Source organism: Planococcus citri, chromosome 4 (genome assembly GCF_950023065.1).
Source record: "Planococcus citri chromosome 4, ihPlaCitr1.1, whole genome shotgun sequence".
NCBI classification, from domain to species: Eukaryota; Metazoa; Arthropoda; class Insecta; order Hemiptera; family Pseudococcidae; genus Planococcus; species Planococcus citri.
Genome location: NC_088680.1, coordinates 28,872,915 through 28,894,446, shown reverse-complemented (window position 1 = coordinate 28,894,446; position 21,532 = coordinate 28,872,915). Strand labels below are relative to the sequence as shown.

At 34.8% G+C, this 21,532-nt stretch overlaps 1 protein-coding gene across 1 annotated transcript in view; it reads left to right on the top strand.

Moving 5' to 3' along the window:
* Positions 1 to 6,999: 6,999 nt before the first annotated feature.
* The window catches only part of Gad1 (glutamate decarboxylase), a 63,982-nt gene continuing 49,449 nt past the window's right edge, over positions 7,000 to 21,532 (top strand). Inside the window, exons 1-2 of the mRNA XM_065362699.1 lie at positions 7,000 to 7,222; positions 7,408 to 7,484. Of these exons, the coding sequence (XP_065218771.1) occupies positions 7,433 to 7,484 (52 nt within the window). The 5' untranslated portion in view covers positions 7,000 to 7,222; positions 7,408 to 7,432. The remainder of the gene's footprint in view (positions 7,223 to 7,407; positions 7,485 to 21,532) is intronic.

Genomic DNA, 21,532 nt, shown 5'->3' with positions numbered 1-21,532 from the left:
ATTGTGTATTTTAGAGTCATCTTTAAATTTCCTTTCATTTCGTTCAATATTTGTGGTATAAAGGGAGGTAAAATTCGAATTCATTCATTATAAAAGTATATTTCGGACTTTGCACAACACAATTGTACCAAGTGGAACACTTTGTCCGGACCCTCCGGGCATGGTACAAACCAAGTCCGATGAAAAAGTAATATTCACGCTTGGTCCGGACACTTCGGAGATGGTACAAAATTGGCTGTACCAACCCCGAATTGTACAATTCCGGACTTGGTACACAACATATATAAACTTATCTCGTTTTGCGCCATATGTCTGATCGTGATCAGCACACTTCAATTCGTCAAGAAAACCCACCCCCACCCAAATCCTCAACCATCATGACAAATACAATACCTTGACTTTCCGTTTCACGGCAAAGTCGGTAAAAATTAATCACTGCACCAAAATTCGAAAAACACTGGAAAAAGTGCCTAACTTACCAGCCACTAGTTTTTTTATTGAAAAAAAATCCATTTTCATATTTTACATCGATTTTCGAAAACTCATTTGAGAGAATGGAAATTTTCACTGTAAAAGTTTATAAATTGACCCAAAATAATGAAATTTGAATTTGGGAGGTCAGTAGGTATATTAAATAAGGAATAGATAATTTTCAAGTTCGCCGGAAACTACCTCGTTGAAAAATAGTCATTAATTTTCAAAATTTTGTCAAAAATCGAAAAATCATTTTTCGATTTACTTAAATTTTGATTGGAAAAGTTCCAGTCCTCCACAATTTTTTTTCAGAAGAACAAAACTTTTTTCAAGAAACTGAAGCCTAAAACTGCAAATGGTCTTTGCTAAATAAGTTGGTAAATCAGGTAGGTAATGGATTTTTAAAAATCAAACCGCATTCTTATCAAGGATTTTTTTGAAATTTTCAGGAGTGAATGGAAAATAGCAATAGTTAGCCTAATTGCGGAGAAAAATTCAATCAAAAAATCACATTAGGTTGAAGTGGAGTCAATCTGTCCAACTATATTATCAATGTACATATAACTCGAATAATCCAGTAAATATTAAAACACTAAACCAAGCAGGAAGACCCAATCATTTCAAGATTACTGGTAATATTAAAATGATAATCAATTAATCACTTCGAAAGCAACCACCAGAATACGCGAAGCAGGAAGATTTACTGCAAATATTCCCCCTTCGCTGCAAAAACACCAGTCTAATCAGCAGTTGGCAGGCAAACCATCTTTCAAAATATTCATCAGACAGCTGTCAGATTGAAATGAGGAAAAGGCATAAACGCTTATGGAAGAAAGACCATAGGAACGTCAAAAAGAAACAACCTAACTTATAACCAGGAATACGGGCCTTTTAGCAGAATAATTCGAGCTTCGAACAATAAAGTAAACATTTAGAAAAACATCAAGTTAGCGACGCGTAAAAAAAAAAGGAAAGAAAAAAGACTCGGCGTATTTTTTCGACTACGTTGTACGTCGTGTACGTGACGTACTACATCGTATCGTAATGCGTACGCGAATGTTGTTGAATCTCTCAAACTACCAGTACCATTAGATAGCATATAAGATGAAAAAGTCACTTCAATCACGAACTCATTTCAGGCATAAAATTATCCGACACTTATAATACGTAGTACGTTAAATTACGTATAGCAAAATAGACGCGATTTTCAACGAAGTAAGAAATTTTTTCACTTATTTATGGCGCTTTGGTGGCGGCAAGCAAAGGCAGTCGCGAAGAAAAAGAATACGCATACCAAAGAAAATCGATCGAGCCATAAAAGTATCTCAGAAAGACCTTAAAGAATTTATGTAGAATTTTCTACTACGTCGTCGTTGCCGTTGCTGCCGCCATCGCTACCGGCATCTCGCTGCCTCGCTTCGCAAAGACCTTTGCAAAAAGTCAAAATATCAAATCGAGACACACCCACTGGATTTTGTATGATATTCGACGTGCTATTGTAGTAGGTAGGTACGTAGGTAGGCACATATTGTAAGCATAATGGAAAATTATATTAAAATGAGGTGCTTTGAAAAAATCTCACGTAAGGAGCACCAACATCAGTATGTTCGGTAGATAGGATCTTTATAGTTGATACTTGACGGTTTAACCATGTTCCCGGCAGAAGATTATACGTTTGTATAATTAGTATGGTAATTGGTCTCATTTTAGCGGAACAGGGTGTCCTAATTTGGCTCGATTAACTTGGCAAAGTGTGAAAATAATCCATGGAAACTGACAAACTAAGTCGATTAAAAGGATACTCAAAAAAATTGCAGTCTATAGATAGATCAATTTTCAAAAAAAAGGGGGACCAGTTTTTTTTCAAAAAATATTTCTTTTAAACGAGAATCAAAAATGTCAAGAAAATATTTGCAAAATAAATCATGAAAAAAAGACATGGGCAGGAGCAAAAAATCACAATAATATTTTTGGATGAAAATTTTCAATTTCTAAAGTCTTAAAAATGGGATTGACGTTGAATGTTTCCTTCTCTCCTCTTCAAACAAGAACGTGTTTTCTTTTCAAGCAACTCTTATTCGTTTCAAATCCACAAACCCACACAACCACAACCTCACACAAAACTATCCACTCGGTTGAAAATTCGCAATACCCAATTTGACAAATGAAATTTCCATCACACCGTCATTCAGCTTCACAACGAACAACAACAAACTCGTAATAAAACCATTAAGTAAGTAATTCGAACACGAGCAAATTTTTCTCATAAACTGTCAATTATTTTCTCGTAAATACGAAAATATCTACAATGGTGTTGTTATTACGATATTTGTCTAAAACACGATAAAATTACTTACCGAGCTTGCAAAATCGACGTCATGGCGTGTAAATGCGACCACAGCCGTGTTCCAACATCTGCGACCGAAAGTTTCCACTGAAAATTGAAAAACCACGAATAATTAATTACCATACAGACGACGAGAGAACCAGGCGCAAAACTAGGTGATATAAAATAATACTAATGACGAACAGAGCGCAAAATTATTGTCATTTATGGGTTTAATCTTCTAATTAACGATGTGTCGCTGTTGAGTAGGTAGATAGGTAACAGGTACGAGTATATACCTACTCGCGTAGGTAGCTGTTTCAAAAATTTGTAAATTTATGTCACTTTGGTGGAATAATAAATAATTTAGCTTCAGTACGAAGGGCTTTTGGTCTTAATGAGGAAATCATGCCAGAAATTTCAAACTTGGTTGAAGCCTGTTGAAGACATTTTGAATAATTTTTAGCAAAAATACACAGGTAGATACACCTACCCTACACATTTTATACCTATCTAAGTGGAGATTTCTTAATTCTGATTTTCACATGTGGGATTCAGTACTGTACAGTAGGGTGGATCGCGAAAAAAAAGTCATTGAATTTTGACCAAATTCAGCAAAGACCTTAATTTTATTGAGTTGAAGGTTACTCACTAAAAATTTTTTTGCGTTTCAAAAAGTCGAAAAATGACCAACATTTATGAAATTTCTTTGATTTTTTTTTAAATTGCACCACTGTGTTCCAAAATATTCCCTAGTTTCGTGAATTAAGTATATCTTTCAATATTCTGGCATAACTAATGCAAAATATTTGAGGAAAAATAATTTTTCAAGCGCTCTAGAACCCCAAAATTGGTGTTGAATTTTTAAGGAAATCGCACAGATCGACGGAGGGTCTCACATACATTCATTTGGGACTGGGCTATTTTTCCCGAAACAGGTTGAGTAGGGGCTAGAGCGAAAAAACCAAGATTTAAAAAAAAAATACCTCCTCTTTGAGAGCCCAATCCCTCCTTCAGGAGCATCTTGGGAGATGAAATTTTTCTTAAATAACATTCGACTCAAAACTAAGGTCTCTACTGAATTTGGTCAAAATCCACCCTATTTTGTACACACTTTCAAAAATTGTTTTTTTTTCAGAGATCCGTCATAATTTTTACATCGAATGTTGGCCATATATTTCGACAATCACGCAAACGATGAAAGATTTTGAATTTTCAAGCTTTTCAAAAAGTTGATAGCACGAAAAAAATTGCAGAAGTATTTTTTTTCACAATAAAATTCCGTGTGGATAATTTTTTCAAAAATGCACTTAATAGGTACATAATACCAAGTCTAAGACATTAATTCAGTTCTCTAATTTGTACCTCTCCAAGAAGTCTCCTAAAATTGAAAAAAAAGAGGAAAAATTGAAGTCATGGTGAATATTTTTTGAAATCGAGGAAAACTCTCCCTCAGGTTTCTTCAAACAACATAAGCCTCCTTGTATATTGAGCCCCCAAAGTTGGAAAACTAAAAAAACAGAAAATTTAAATTTGTAAGTGTTTAGTTTCCTTGACTTTTTGAACTTAGAGGGCTCCATACGTTGGTGGGTCGTTTCTCGACATTTTCGAATAATTTTAATGGAGCTTGGCAAAAAATTATGGCCAAATTACCTGAATAAGACACAGGAAAAATTGCAAATTGTTTGGTCAGCGTTTGACCTCCCTCCCCTCCTCTCCTCCACTCGAGATCAAAGTTTTCAAAATTAAAAAAATTTTCAATCGCTCAAATTTTTTTCAGTTTAGGAGTTCTTAAAACATTTGTTTTTTTCTTTAAAATAATGATAGTTTTGTAATCGTCTCTTCAAGATGGAGGGGGGGGGATTTGAAATTTGCCCAACGTCTTATTCAGGTCATTTCACCAAAAGCTTTTGCTAGGTTCTATCAAAATTCGGAAAAAGTTTTAAAACGACCCATCCTACTTCATGCCCACAAGAAAACTACAACATTAAAGAGGTGTGGTGTAATTTCAGATAGATTCTGGAAAGAAATGAAAAATTTTCAAAACATTAATTTCATTCCATTATTTTTGATTTTTTCTGATTTTTTTCAACTTTGAGAAGCTGCATACAAAGGGATCAAAATAGCATGGGAGACAAGGAAGAATTTTTTGGTGAAAAAGGAATTAAAGGTATGTATTTAGAGTGATTGTCTATGAAGCAGGACAACATAAAAAACAGGGCAAAAGCAAGACTTGAGCATAACATTTTTTCACGTGTTCAATTTTTTTTTTGGAGGAAGTGGAGTTTAAGCATTTTTGAACTACTATTTTCGTGATTGCAAAAAATATTTGGATTTTTTTTTACTTCAGGATTCTAAAACTCTTAGATATTCCTCCCTCAATTTATCAATACTTAAGTACGTATCACCCAAGCAAAAATCGAAAAAAATCAAAATTTCTGAAGAAAGTTTAGAATGAATGGAAAATTTTGTAACTTGTTTATTTCAGATTGTTTTTTTTTTTTTCAATTTATTTTACACCATCTAATAAAAAATGTTGAAAAAAATCAGAATTCAAAAAAAGAGGAGAATAGATACATAATTAATTTAGTGTAAAAAATATAAAACTAAGGAATTTTTTTCAAAAATATTCTGCATCACTCAAAAAAGAATTTCAAAAAGTCAAAATTTTTGAAAAACAAAAATAAGGGGTGATAGTGGAAAGACGTCGTCGTCGTAGTCGCGCTCCTTTACAGGAGATAGCGTATACTTCCATCTATATCAGCCGGTTTCTGATAGTTTCTTTCAGGGTCTTACAGGGAGAGTTGGCCGGTGAGTTTGTTGTTAACATCTCCGATCGTTTCCTCCCTCTTGTAGTTCTTCCTTGAATTTTCCCCTGTACCGCTAGCATGAAAATAGACAATATTATGAAAAAACAGCACAAAAGCAAGACTTTCTAAAATATTTCTTCATACCTTTAAATTTTTGAGTTGATGGGGGGGGGGGGGGGTCGTACTTGAAATTTTACAGATCTTTAGGCCAGAATTTTCTTATTTTCAAGAAAAAAAAGAATACATGACAAATTTCATGCTTAATTGAAAAATACGAGTAGAAAGAAAAAACAAGACTTTCCTGTGAGAATTCCTCCGCAGAAATGGAAAGCTTTTGGATAAAATAACTTTTTTTCATAATTTTAATTTTTTCCAGCTTGTGAAGGGAGCTTCCAGCACAACTTTTTTCGGGCTTGGGAAAAATCGAAAAAAACTAGGAAATTAGGTTATTTTCTGATAAAATTCAACAACATCGAGGACGAGTGGGGACCCAAAAAGTAAAACTTTAAAACCAGAGTCAACTTCATATCCAGAATTTATAAATTTTTGCACCTTCAAGAGATCAATCAATGAGCAAAATTTCGAAAGAAAAGACAATTAAAAACCAGCAAAATGGCCCACTCCGGCACAACAATCCGGCTAAAAAAAATTCTCATAACGCTCGAACAAATTTATAACATGCAAAAACATTCGTATTGTGCAGATTTTCCTCGCAAACAAACATTTCTCTTACTCATCACACGCATCAGATAATCTCAAAAGAACTCCTCTCGCAGATAAAACCTCGTTGGTAATTTTTTTCCTAACCCGGAAAAGACGACACAGTTCAAAGCAGCAAAATATATACTGTACATGCGGTGGCATAACTTCTAAAATGGTCAAGGACAAACCTCTTGAAATATTTGCTACTTTCCAAACTCACGGTAATTATTCAAACAAAGGGTGTAATTCGCATATAACGATAAAAAGATAAAGGGCGTCCGACGACATAGAGACAGACAGGGCGAGGCCGAGGCGAGAGAAAAGCCCGGAACAGAACAGAGGCCAAAGTCGAATTTTCGTACCGTGATTTAAATATCATCAATCCTAATTCGAATTTTTCAGCAATCGCCGAAACAATGGCAAAGGCGAAAATCATTTATTACGCCCGAAGGGTTATGACGACGCTCGATGGCGTTGGTGTTTGCAAAGTCAAGCAAAGCAAAAGCAGCAAAATTTAGGTATCTGGATATACGATGTGTAGGTACTGTGTGAACTAGTACACGGCGACGACGACCACGACGACAACGACAACGACAACGGGTGGCAAATCGAAAGGATAAAAACGAGGGGGCTGCTGGGCGTTACGTATAATCGCAGTTTTGTAAATTCTGGGGAACGCGCTTTACCGGAGTAAAAACTTGCCAGAATTGCGATACGAGAGCGCTTTGCTTCGTCGAAATATACGTGCAATAGTGCGAGGGCGGTTTTCCTGTTCAAACGAAAACGCAAAGTGATTCTCCACCATATACACTGCATTCGCCATCATTTCGACGCAACTTTTCAGTACGGTAGTTCACAGGTCGTACGTACTTCCACACTAATTGCAATTTTTTCAGGCTCATTGCGTCAAGTAAGCGATTAATTAGACGCGTGTAATTTTTAAATTTCGTTTTGCCATTTTCAATGTATCTATTTTTTATTTTTCTTAACATAGTTTGAATATACTCGTACTTTATCTCATAGTTATTCGACTCCTTCGCGTAGTCCTTATTTTCATTTTGTTGTGTCTCATGCGAAATTTATCTTGTTTTATAGCTTGATCGAAAGGTGACGTAACAAAATGAGTCGTGAATATCAGCTTAGTAATGCGGTCGCTAATCTAAAATACACGGGTATGTTCATTTTAAAGATCATTTTTTCGTAATGAGTACATTACATAGATAGGTAGTTATTTTGTTTTGCGAAATTTTTTCCAACTTTTTATTCAATTTACATCACGTTTAGAACAAAATTCAAACATAATAAGCTGAAAATATCATCGGAACTGCCATCAAACTGCTTAAATCGATTGCAAAACCGATTCGGGGTTTCCCAAAGTTGAAAATTTTGTATCCCTACTCTTGCTCTGTCATTTTTGGGGTGTTATTTATCAACAAATTGAATTAGAAAGCACATTTTAAATTAATAATACTAAATGTAAAATCTGCAGGCGATTTAATGTCAATTTTCTTGGTCCAGGGGCTCTCAAATTGAGAGCCATAGTTTCTTCGAAGCAAACATTGGAACTTAAAGCAATTTTATGAAGATGATGAGTTGACAAAAAAATGAAGATTTTTATTGAGTGTAAGATGAAAAATTACTTACTTACCTAAAAGCATGAGAAATCTCTCAGTTAAAAGGTACAGCAGATTTATATACTTGATACTTTCTGAATCGTGGTATAGATGTGATTGGCCAAGCGTGTAAAAGTGGAGATTATTTCACGTCATGCACTAAATTAGCTTCAAAGGTTTCCAATACAGAAATTAACCAACCTTGGAAATCGAGAAATTTATCCATTTGAAGAAAATTCAGCCGGAAATATGCAACGTTATGATCACAATTAGAAAATTATTTCATCATAGGAGCAATTACCCATCAATGATAGGTAGGTAACTAGGTATGGGTAGTTAGGTAGATATTTTTATGATCACCTTCGCTCATCTGACGATAATCAACACCAAAGCAATCAAATTTTTAATCTTACTCAGAAAATCTTCAATTGGTTTCCTTTGAAAATTGGAAACTTTTCAAGACCTTTTTATTGATACATCAACATAATTCAAAAAAATTGACTTCACATTCGACTTGAACTTAAATTCTAAATTTTCAGTAAAAAAAAAGAAGGAAAAGTGAATGCATTTTAATTTTCTACATCGCTAATTGGCTTCATACAGGGTGTTTTTCAACAACTGAATCCCCTACAATCCAGTAAGTAGGCATCGTATTCCAAATTTGAACATATACAGTTGCTCGTTTTCACAATTGCAGGTCCTGATGCACATTAATCCATTTCTATTTTTTCAACATGCCTCAAAATGTCACTTTTTTACAATACATTAAACATATTTCGGAGGATGGAATATTCAATCTCATTACAACCTCCCCCACAACTTATCATCGTATTTCATGTTCAAAAATTTCTTGAGAGGAGGTTTTTGAAGATTCCAAAAAAATTGATTTTTTGAATTGCACTTCGAGATTACATTCATATTTAATAAGAAGAAAAGAGGGGAGGAGGGGAGGAGGGGAGGAGGAGAAGGAAGAGGTAGAGAACAGGGAGGAAGGATATTTCATATTTCAGAATTTCTATCAACTTTTTTCACGTGATTTTCAAACACTTGATGACGAGGAGGTTTTTGAAAATTTTAGTAAAATTGAGTTTTTCAAAATTGAGGAGTCGGCCTGCAAAGTGACCTAACTGCAAAAAAATGATTTTTGAGATAGCAACGCTATCTGATAGTTTAGGACATGCCCTACAAAAGGAATATATCACCTTCATTTAGTTTCACTCGTAACACCCCTTTCCTCCCCCTTGAAAATGATAAAATTAAAAGCATGGCCTGCAAAGTGACCTTATTTTTACGATTTTCCGAAAATGTGTTTCATAGAGTACTGTTTGTTGAAATCAAAATTAATTTTAACCCCTTCTGAAGAAATTCAAAAATTTTGGAGACATCGAAAATCGCACTGGAGGCTCCAGAGTGATTCGAAATGGTAAAATCGTAAGTTGAGAATAAGCCACAACTCCAGTTTTAGCTACCCAGCTTCCTGTACATAAAAAAATCTTGAATGAATGAATAAATCTTTGCTTTCATAAAAAATAACATACGCGATGAAAAACCGGAGAAAATTGCGTACATATCACTAAAAAACAAAAAAAAAACGTATGTGCGGCCTGCAAAGTGACCTAACTGCAGCATTTTTCATTTTTGTTGCACCCTGTAGCGAACCCGTGTTCATATTTTTCAGAAACGAAAAGGTGATTAAGTGAGTGAGGGTTTACCCTTTCGATTCCCGAAAACAGATTTCGAAAATGTGACTTCATTTTCCTAGGACACGTTTTTCTCATTTATCTCGAAATCAATTTTTTGCAGTTAGGTCACTTTGCAGGCCGACTCCTCAATTGTATGTACTTATGTACTTCGAGATTGGATTCATACTTGATAAGAAGAAAGAAGAAGAGGAGGATAGGAGAGAAGTTGGCAGGAAGGAAGGATCTTTCATATTTCAGAATTTTGATCAAATTTTTTTACATGATTTTCAAACACTTGATGACGAAATATTTGACAAATTTTGCTTAGCCTATGGTCGAAATGAGACATTGAACTCTCTTTTTTCGTATATATTTCTGATGTTTGGAAGCTCCTATGTTATCTCATTGAATCGTAAAATTTTCATTCAAGTTTAGACTTCACTGAGAGGAAAGATTTTCTAAAAATTAATTTGGCAAATTCTGAAATGCTTGGATAATTTGTTTCTTTCTTTCCATGCTCACCTTTCTCTTTAGAATGTACATCATTGGAAATATTCAAAAAATTAAAAACGAGCAATCTGCTTCATTTCATCGAAAAAATGGGGTGTAATTTTTTGAAAAATCCTGAATCGATGGCAGTTTCAGGATCGAACGAATGTTCAATTTTAAAAATCGAATCATTTGCATTTTTGAAACCACTGACGAGTTCAAATTCTAAACGTGATGAATACAAAATACCTTTTATTTTCATTTATTCATTGAACGAACGACGCGACTCAAGTTCTTATTCCAAAGTAATTGCACATTTTCATTTAATCAATCATTGATCATTTTTGTTTTGAGAATCAATTCTAATTATTTATTTACAAGAGAATGAATACAACGTTCAACTGATACTCAATCAGTTCAATTCAATTCTATTCAATTCAATTCAATTTATTATACCTACTTGAATATCACAAAATACCAAACAAAATCTTCGCTATGCAACCTGATAAATAGACTCGCAAGATAAGCGATGAACCATCAACCATGTCAACCACCCTTCCTAGAAACAAACCTCACAAAATAATCTACCTAGCCAATACTCAATCCGCAAATCAAAACGGCAACACTGCAACAATAAAAATGAAAACGCACTCTTGAACTTACACGATAAAAACAAAAATATGACAACAAATACAAAACAATCAATTTTCCCAACAACACCAAAACAAAAGCCAACAATTCGCACAAAATTTTCCAACATCACTTCGAGTATATAGGCACTCTATAGGTACTAGGTTATTTTCAATGAAATATGTTCATTGTTCGCCGCGAAAAATACACCCTTCTTTCTTCCACGCGACCATTCCAACCCAGATGTGTAAAAAGAGCTCATTTTTCATTGTAAATGACACAACCATATATACCACTGGTACCTCAATTGGCGCGATTAGTGCCTACTCGAGGGAAGCGTTACTGCAAATGTAACGTCATTAGTGCAAATTATACGCGCGATGTTCTTTTCAATCTAGTCGTACTAGTATAATTTTAGGTTTTTGGGAATGTTTGTTCAACGATTTCGGTATCGTTTAAAAGCTCTCACGAGGCGATTAAAGCCCTCACATTATGGTGTAAGTTGAGCCACGAGCGAGGAGATCTGCTGATGGGGAGAGAAGACTTATATTATACAAATACAATGAAGTTCATTTTTTCGGCTAATGTACATAACTAAATCTTTGACGAGAAGTCAAATTTATTTATCGTGATTGTACAAATTGCATCGAATGTTTCCTGTCAACGCTAAAGAATGGAGATTATGATATTCTAGAGCAAGCTTTTTATTCGGAACAATTGTAGGGAGTTATACAGATTCAAATTACGTTGTTTCATGTTTAAACATTACCCACTCATTAAGACTACCTATCAAAAATTTTCAAAGATTTTATACCCAAAAAATTGATGTAACTGCATCGCAATTTGTTCTATTGTCAGCAGGTCTCCAGGGAGGATGCCTCATCAGGGACAAGAGTGAGCAGAATTGCGTAAAACCTTAGATTCAAAACCGAGATTTGAATTTTGAATATAAATTGTCAATATTTTCGAATCATGAATCACTCATCCTTTTGGCAATTCGAATCAGTGCAAATCTACAGCCCTTAAAAATCACGACAAAAATCGAAAAACCATATTCTAAGACCACTGTAACCAAAATTTTAGGCATCGAAAGTTCATTTCTGGATTTTTGGCAAATTGAAAGTTTACATTTTTTAAAAACTGGTTTTTATAGTGATTTTCCAATTTTTTCTCTTTTTTTCAAACAAAAAGAGTCGATTTTCATTTTTTTAAAAAAGTTATTGATGCCAAAGAATATTTGTGGCTCTTCCAGAGAGACTCACTGGAGGCTCAAAAAATGTCAAATGTGATTGTTTTCGAGTCGTGTGATCGTGTAGATATATCAGATGATACTTGTATCTTCCCAAAAAAAACTCCTCGTCATATACCTACCTCCTTGGAAAAATCGTTTTTTTTTCTTCTTCTGGAATTTACAATTAGGTCAAGCCAAAAATTCACTTCTAAGCTGGCACACCTGGAATTTTTCAGTCACCACTTGAAATTGCTGAGAATAGGCAGCATTGTCCAAAGTTAATTGCCAAAGCTCAGTTTTGACCATTCCAGAGTGATTTGAAGTTTCTGGAAAAAAATCGAAAAATGGCTGGGGGCTTCAGAATGGCTCAAAACCAGGGTGTCTAACAAAACTCCCAGACAGAAAATCATGACTTTCATGACTTTTTCATGACCTACCTATTTTTCACATTTTTATCGCATGAAAATAGGCCCTCCACCCAAAAAAAATTACACAACTTGAAACTGCGAGGAAATTGAACAGGATTGCCATTTTTTAGAAGATCAAAAATTAGGTATTCCAATTTTTTCATTTTTTTGCATTTTTGAACAAATTTTTGATTTTTTTTTTCATTTCATGGGCTTTTTAAAAAATTTTCAAGTGTGTTTCAAGCAAAAGTCATGGCTTTTATGACTTTTTCATGACCGTTAGACACCCTGAAAAGAGATAGTTGTTGATGTGCGAGAGTTAAATGGAAAGAGTTCATTTTGTTTGCTCAAAAAATGTATAATTTATTTTACTTACTTCAATTTAAAAATTATTACACTTAAAACAGTTTTTTTTTAATTTTTTCAATTTTTAAAGTTTTGCTAAAAATCTAAAAATGAGCTTCAGATTTTGAAATTTTGTAGATCAAAATAGCCTTCATTTTGTTAGTAAAGCTAACTTTTTTCGGCATGTTTGTTTCAAAATGTTCCTTAGGTTTTTCCTTCAAGAAAAAACATGCCTTATAGAATGTGGGAGGAGGGGCAGGGGTTGCAATCTTCCCATCTCAGCCATACAACCATTAGAATTTATAACCATCAATTTACATTTATACGTGAAAGAAGACATCCAAAAATCACTTGAGTCCTCAAAAATTCATTTTCTCTCAAAACATATGTAAAATTTCAATTCTTTGAGGGCTGGGGTATTTAGGCATTGACTCAAAAATTTTAAATTTTTCCTACGTTCTGTTCAGATCATTTGGGCATAAATTTTTGCTCAACTCCAACAAGCAAAAAAAAAAAAAATTAAAAACAACACACTAATATGTAATTATTTAGCTCACACCCCCCTCCCCCCTTCAAATATGTACGACCACTTTTAGGTCATTCTGGAGCCTCCAGCGAGTTCTCAATTTTATCAAATACATTTCAAATGGCCCTGGAAGAGCTAAAATGTTTCAAAAGCGGTTCACTATAGAACTGGTACCCCTAATATGGTTCAGAGGATGTCCAATAAGCACAAATTCAAGTCATAGGTGCTCAAATTCATTTTGGTTCTTCTACGCAGATTTATTTAGCGTAATAAGATGTACCTACATACATACACTAATTTTTTTTCAAATTTTTGAATGGTATCTTGAAAAGGGTATCTTGTTGCAAATTGAGTTTTTGTCCAAAAAACTTCAACTTTGAACTTTCAAGACACTCTCCACCAACTCTAGAGGTATGAGGTGAGATAATTCTGGTTTTTGACTCGTTGGTATTGATTGACTTTTGCATAAGATAAAATGGAATGAACTAAAGAAAACCCACAAATTATTTTCAAGAACCCAAACAAATAATTCCGTTTTCAAATGAGAAATAAATCTTGAAAATTATAACCCTACACAATGAAACGAGATCAGGAAGAGAACCCAGGTACCGGAAATTTCCTTCTTAACACCACCGTCACTTAAGAAACCTCCTCCAGACACCAAAAAACCTCACCTTGACACATTTCTTCGACTCTAACTGCGCATATTTTATACAATATCGTTTCGAGAGGATAAAAAAACCTCACCCAAATGCCAACATAAGGAAACCCCTTTCGCTATAAAGAAACGCGATTACCCAAACTCCATTCATTTCAGCCAGTGCAAAACGGACAGGTTGCCAAAAATTATGACAATTTCCGGTAAAACTAGCTACTTTCTCGAATCCTTCTTACACTCTTATATACAAATTCAAAGACTGGCATCCTTGAACTTTCGTTCTTAATTACTTTGGCGCGCGTTAAATATAGGCATGTACGAGTACGCGGAAAGCTGCCGACTTTGGGGGACCACATTTTGCGCGTAGTAATTCGCATTCGATACTACAGTAGGTAGGTACTTTCCAAGAAGGAAAATTTCATCGCCGACGTCTTGGCAGTTCGTAGTTCGCACTTCGTACACCTCGTATACCCTGTTCTGTTAAATATAATCTCGCCAAACGGATTTCCGCCGCGCATTTGGCATTTAAAACCGAAGTGAAAATTTTCTCGTTTCCAACTGACGCCTCTGTACATTTCGGCGGCGCGATAAAACAGCGTAATCCTTCGTTTCTTGTTTTCCTTTAGACTCTCGGGGAATCGAACATACAACGAAACATTTAAGCTTTTAAGTAATATAAAATGCATTCCCTTACATCTCTTGTCAATTTGAATTACTCACAGATCTGTGAACTCGCTACTACTATACACTCAGCTCCCTCAGCATCCTTCTCTGTGCACGTATCCAACCTCCTGGTACATACAAGGGTAGCCCATCAATTAAGACTTTTTTTCTCATCGTAATTACCCCGCTAGCGAGTTGAAATTGTCGCGGATAAAAGTACAATCTTCGACGTTCTCTGTGTTTTCAGCTTGTGTTTGTGTACGCGCAAACAATAAGGGTTACTTTGATTGTCACCTTGGAGCTTTTGCAATTTCAAAAATCATACACACTAAACGCGAATACAATAGATTTGTCGAATCGTAACGAGCGCCACGTACCGAGAGTTTACACACTGCTGGTTTCATTTCTCGCATTTTTACCTCCACCTTTCGCCCTCTTCCATCTGTGAGCTTTACTCCAAGTCGTATCTTTCGCTCGCTCATTTTTATTATTATTTTCTTTTATACATCACACGACGACGACGACGACCAACGATGAACAAACGAGTGAGCCAACAAATTCTCAAACTTATTTGACGCTGCTATAAAAAATACAAAAGAAAATTAATATTCGAGAAGACTTCGTATAATAATCGAGTCTGCCATCGATGAAGAAAATATTCCATTAGAACGCGCCAACTTTTTTCTCTTTTATTTTTCATTCTATCAAACTGTGAAAAACAAAATTTACTTCGCAACATTTCTTCTACTTACTCGGTACTTTTTTTTCTCTCTCACTAGAGAGCTATACTTATAATGTCGAAGTTTTAATAAAAACTGAGAAAAATTCCAATTTCGACCGAAATTCCCCATCAGCTTTTAAGAACTTTTCATTGTCTCGGTAGTATTGGAAAAACTAATAAAAATATTTTTTAAATCTTTTCTTATTGCAACGTCGACGTTACTTTGAAAACTTTCGACTCGAGAACACTCTTAACACAAAATGAAATACACGCAAGATAAGACAAATCATGGAAAAAATTTCAAGCCTTGACAACATCGTGATAAATAAATATTTTCTCGTACCTAATAATATTTTTCATCGAAGGACAATTTTTCATTCTCTTTTTATGCCATTTCCACTCGCAAATAAATTTCGTCAAGAGCCAACAAAGGTATGACAAACGTCAAGCACGAGATATCGTATATTTCATCAATAACAAGTCGTATACGTAGGTGTATTGTGCCATATACGTACAAGGGGTATACTCAACATTCAACAACCACCTACACACATGATACCTGAGGCTGAATTCTATAAATAAAGCTTCATGTACTCGTAAAATGTACTCGTATATCTCTGATATGAAAATTTCCTACCAAATTAAACGCGTTTTAGCGTAAAGCCATTAAATTTACGAACACGATAACGCCGAGTTTACAAGATTTTCGAAAAGACTTCCAGACAAAATCCGAGGTCGCTAAAATAGCTTCTCTCTTTCAGATTTTCGTACAGTTTAATCGACTTCCAAGTCATTAAAAGCTTCTTATAGCGGAATTAACTTTTCACAAACGATATCTGCCTTAATTATTGGGTAAATATTTCGACTAGCTTGTTTAACTCGGGTATATTTTCAACATTTCCACGGTATAAATTGCTTCGCTTTTGAAAAGATTTATTGTTTTTGAATTGTGAGAGTTTCCGTTCGTTTATGCGACGATTTAATTTCCACATTGTCATAAACAGAAGGTGTCACTGGTGGCAGAATTTTCCCGGAAACAAATACAAAAACTTGAAATAGATACGTTTGAAATTTCGAAGGGGGAGTAACGATTTCAAATATTTTATCAAAAATGAGGATAGAAAAAATATGATCATTGATCAATTTCAAGATTCTGAATCGACCTATTCCCCTTCCCTCCGATCACTCATTGATGAATCCTTATGATGATCCAATGTTCAATTTTTAATGAGGGAACCTTATAATAACCCGTCAACTTTCAATGAGCTAAAATTTGGCTTACTGAAAGAATTTATGACATCCACATTCCAGAACCAAATTTTGAGCTGCCAAAGTTGACTTTTCTGTTTTCACCAAAACCATAAGTACAGATCGATTTCAAATAAAAAGTGACGAGTTGAAAAGGGTGTGGAATTTTACCAGCAAGTCAAGAATCTCATACTGGAAAACATTTTTGAAATGGTAATTTTCTGCACAAAATCACTGGAAGTATTCTCCATCTGTAAAATTCATCTCCCTTCTGAAGTTAACTAAGCGACCATTACGATACGAATGAATTTTCAGACGCTGAAGTTTTGGAGTAATTTTTGGCCCCAGAGAAAAGCCAACATTAGCTGACGGTTCAATATCAGTTCAAAAAAAGTTAAAATTGGATAAAGAGAAGGGAAAATTAATTTTTGTGCAGAAACAAATTATTAGGATTTTCATCTCAACACGAATTACTCATTTAGTAAAAAATTAATCAATATCCACTAATTGTCTTTTCCATCATACTTAAAAATTTTCCTAAAATTAAAAATCAAATTCGATAGCTTAAAATTTGTCCTGAGGTTGAATTACATACTAGAGTGGGTCGTTTTTCAATTTTTTTCTAATTTCGATAGAGCCCAGTAAAAAAAATGGTCAAATGACCTCAATAAGACAATCGTTTGACACTCCCCTCGCCCCAATTAAACTCAAAGTTTATTTATGAAATTTAAAATTTTTTTCATTTTCAGTTTAGGTTGTCTCTTGACGTCTTTGGTTGCTTTTAGGCCATTAGAAAACTTTACAGATCATTTTTACCTAATGCAGGAGTTCTTAAAATATATTTTGTTTATTCCTTTAAAATGTGATCATTTTGAAATCATGCCCTAAAGATGGTAAAATTAGAATTGAACAACTGAGTAGCATTTGTACTTGAAAATGGGCATGACATCAATGGACCACTGAAACTAGAAAAAAAATAAAGACAATTTTTTTGACACATGAAAATTTTCAAATTTTCAACTTTGAGCTCGGGCTGAGGGGGAGGGGGAAGATCAAAGGTTCAGCAAAAAAGCTCGATGTTTTTCTTATGTCTTATGAGATAATTTAGCTATCATTTTTTGTTAGACTCCATTAAAAGTCGGAAAAATTTGAAAACCGACCCACCATATTTCTTTGATAAGCTGGATTTCAGTTCTTTAGTAAAGGCTCCTTTGCCTAAAAATGCAAAATGAACAACGTAAATCATTGAAAATTTTTAAAAAACGATTGGAAAAATCATTTAAAATGTTGAAAAATATGATGAAAATTACTTTTTTAAGCAATTGGATGATGCGTCAAAAAAATGCTTACTGCAGCTTTTTTTCGATTAATCAATATCAAAAACTCGATAAAAGTTGTTTTTTTTCATTCTTTAACAAGCTCTTTCAACATAAAAAACCAGTCTATCCTTGGAAAAACCTCTCCCACTCAAACAGATTTGAAGAAGTCATACTCACACGACTGAGAATTGGACACACCAAAATTACTCATAACTACCTTTACCAAAAAGTACCAAAGCCCTCATGCCAATTTTGCTCATCTGAACCCCTCTCTATTCAACACTTATTATTCTATTATCCCCATCTTCTCCAAGATCGATCATCTCTACGAATAGACCAAGGCTCCCCCTTCATTCCAGACAACCCCTCCGAAATAGAAAAATTCATCATCTTAATCAAAAAACATAACTTAGCGAATTCCATATAAACCTCCTTACGAAGGGTGTTATAATCGAGTAATTAAAAACACCCAAAAAAAAATTCTTTAGCAGTAGAATTCTCACGATAGGGGGAGGGGCGTTCCAACTAACAGAGAAATTTTTGAACCGGATAAAGCAAAATCAGAAGAGCTCACAAAAGTGCATCTTTAATCATTTCAAGCATCGAATTGCATTTTTCGAATTTTCGTGAATTTTTACGTCAAAATCAAACTTTGAAAAGAAATGCGAAAAATTGAAAAAATTCAGTTTAAAATTATACGATATTGACCTAGAAAAACCGAAATTTGGTAAGTGCTTTATTTTTGACCCCCATCATTCCCCCTCCCCTCCCCTCCCCCCACATCAGTCGGGAACGGTTTTGAGCCTATCCAAACGACTCAGCACGTTGATGTGGAAAAAGGTAAATTTTAGCTGCAAAAGGTTCAAACTTCTTTGGGTCAAATTTTGTGGAAATACATATCATCTTTTAAAAATTTGCTGTACGCTCCAGGACTGCTCAAAACGATCCGAAACTGTCTTTAATCAATTCCGAGGGTCGAAAATAAAATGCATCATACCAAATTTCAGCTTTCTCGGTCAATTTAGGTAGTAAAATTTTGATTTTTTCATATTTTTGATCCAAATTTGATTTTTTAAAGTTCACCAAAAATCAAAAATGCAGTAACACTGAAATTTTGGCTGATGATGTACTTTTGCATATTTTTTCAAATAAAATAATTTTGACCGTATCAAAATTCTTCTGTCATTCAAGATATTTCCCTCGTCAGAAAAATATACAGAAACCATTAAAATGTCACATAAAACAGCCACCAAAACCACACATTGTTTCATCCCTCAAACCACGTCTTGTACGTACTTGCAAACGTCACATAGACATAACACAACGTAAGGCACTCATCCGAGTTGATATCTCCTTTGATATGAGTCTTGAAACACCCAGATCCCGCTTTGAGTGTATTTCACACAACAACTGTTTCAATTTTCCATTCGATTCGACGCCGCAACAAAACCAGCCCATCCTTCACCACGTTTAAAATACTCTTCTCCTGTATAAAACCCCATCTTCAAATAGCCTAATCTTTCGGCAATTTGCGAACAATTTCCATAATATTAAAATTCCGGGCAATAAAAGTCGCATTTCGGAACATTTCCTTTAACTATATCGTTCAATTTGCACGGCTAATTTTAAATTTAAACTCGGACGTTCTCGTATATATCATTTGCCCCTGCAGTACCCTTCCACCTTGGGGGGAAAACAATACAGGCATTTAATTTAACTCTAACTCGAGACAAAACTGTTTGAAAAAACTTGGAAAGAAATGAAAAGAATAAATTGCAACATTGGCATAGCGGAGCGAGTTTCGAATTCGAAATTAGTGCTGCAAACAAAACGCTAACCTAAAATCCATGCACATCACAGCGCAGGCTTCTTGTTGGGCACCAATCGAACGTGAAAACGAAGACAAGCAACGCCTTCGGAGAATCCAGAATCGTTCTCGCCACTATACAAGGGTATAACAGAGCAGGGCCGGCAAATTATCGAGTTTTTAAAAATTGTGTATAGGTACGCGAATTTTTCTACTCCTCGTATCGATTTCCATTGCTATTGCTACCGCTTCGTTGGTCGCAGCGAAAAATAAATGAACCGAATGAAAATCGGGTGTATCTTTTGCTTTTTCATTCACATAGATATACAGGGTGTCCCATGCTACTCTGACTAAGAACCTATGCAGTATAAAAAAATTAAAAAATTTCAAGAAAAATAAATTTGCAGAACTGATTTTTGAATTTACACAGAAAATTGCTCTTTTTTGGTATATTTTTGTAACCAAGTGCGTTGTCCATACCTCTACAAAATTTCGAGTTATTTCTCACAAACACCAGATCATGCCCAAATTCGTACACCGGTAGACGTTGGAAAGGACATCCTGTATACAATACGGATTTCCGCAAGAAACAGGGACCTCTATCGTTTGATATTTTTCTGTTTTACGCTCAACTTATCGAATTAATTTGTCAAAAAGAACGACGTAAGGTGCACGAGAAATTGAAAAACCTCGTCATACAGAGCGAAGAAAAATAAAAGCAAGGAGGAAAAAAAGAACGTAGAGGTAAGCTATAATACGACACGAGGTCTATATCGATAAAAATAACAAGAGAGCTTCGACTATAAATAATCAATTAATCATTAAAAGCTGCCTAATCCGGGATTCGGGCGTAAGAAGAACGATATTCATTTTGCATCGGTTTAAAAAGCCACAGAAAAGAGGTAACACTATAACATAGGGGTGCTGAGATGACGTCGTTAAGTATTATGCAGTATAGCAAGAAGAAGAATCTTTTTTGGCGCTCTTCGTCGCACCTCCAAACACCCAACACTGCGCTGTTCATTCTCCCGCATTTTATTACCGGCTGTCGCTATAAAAGAGCTTTTGGTTTTGATAGGCAAATAAATTACTGGTTGGCGTGCGGCTCTGTCAATGGTTCAACAGTATTAAGGGATTTAAAGATGGATATGCAAACCGGGAGATGTTCGCCCACGCCACGTTTACCAGAAGGGGCACCAGAAAGCTAGCAAATTCTTCAAAGGTGAAGAGCTATAGGTAGCCTTATGCTTTCTACCGTAATTAAAAGCAATCTAATCGAGGATGCAATTTAAAAGCGATACAAATTTATAGAGGGATTTTCTCAGTTTTTCAAATAAGTTGGAATTTTTGAAACTTCGAAAAGTTATTAAGCAAAAACCAAAGGAGAAAAGAGGAATTGCTCGTCTCAGAACCTCTCAAATCTTCACTCAGGACATCAAATAACCTTTTCATACTAATTCAGCCAACCACCAGGTTTTTTCTCATTTATTCCACTTTTTACCTCAATTTCTCTTGGAGCATAATTTCTTCAAAACACAGATGTCCACCATTTTGACCTTCACAGATGAAAATTCGTGAAATTATTTAGGTCATATGCTCGATGCTTGCGATGGATATAAATTAAACTCAAAACAAAATACAGAGAAAACGAAATAGAAGCCCTGCTATAAATAATAATCTGATAAAATTCTCAAAAAATGGGCCATTTCCTGACCTATATACCGCCATAAAATCCCAATGTCCGAAAAAAGATCCGCAATTCACGAATAAAACACCCCAAAATTATGATTAACGTACAAAATATGAGAAAAAATTGGCTTTTAGAACAACTTCTCGCCTAACTTATTGCCAAAAGGTGAAGTTACCTCAACTATGATACTA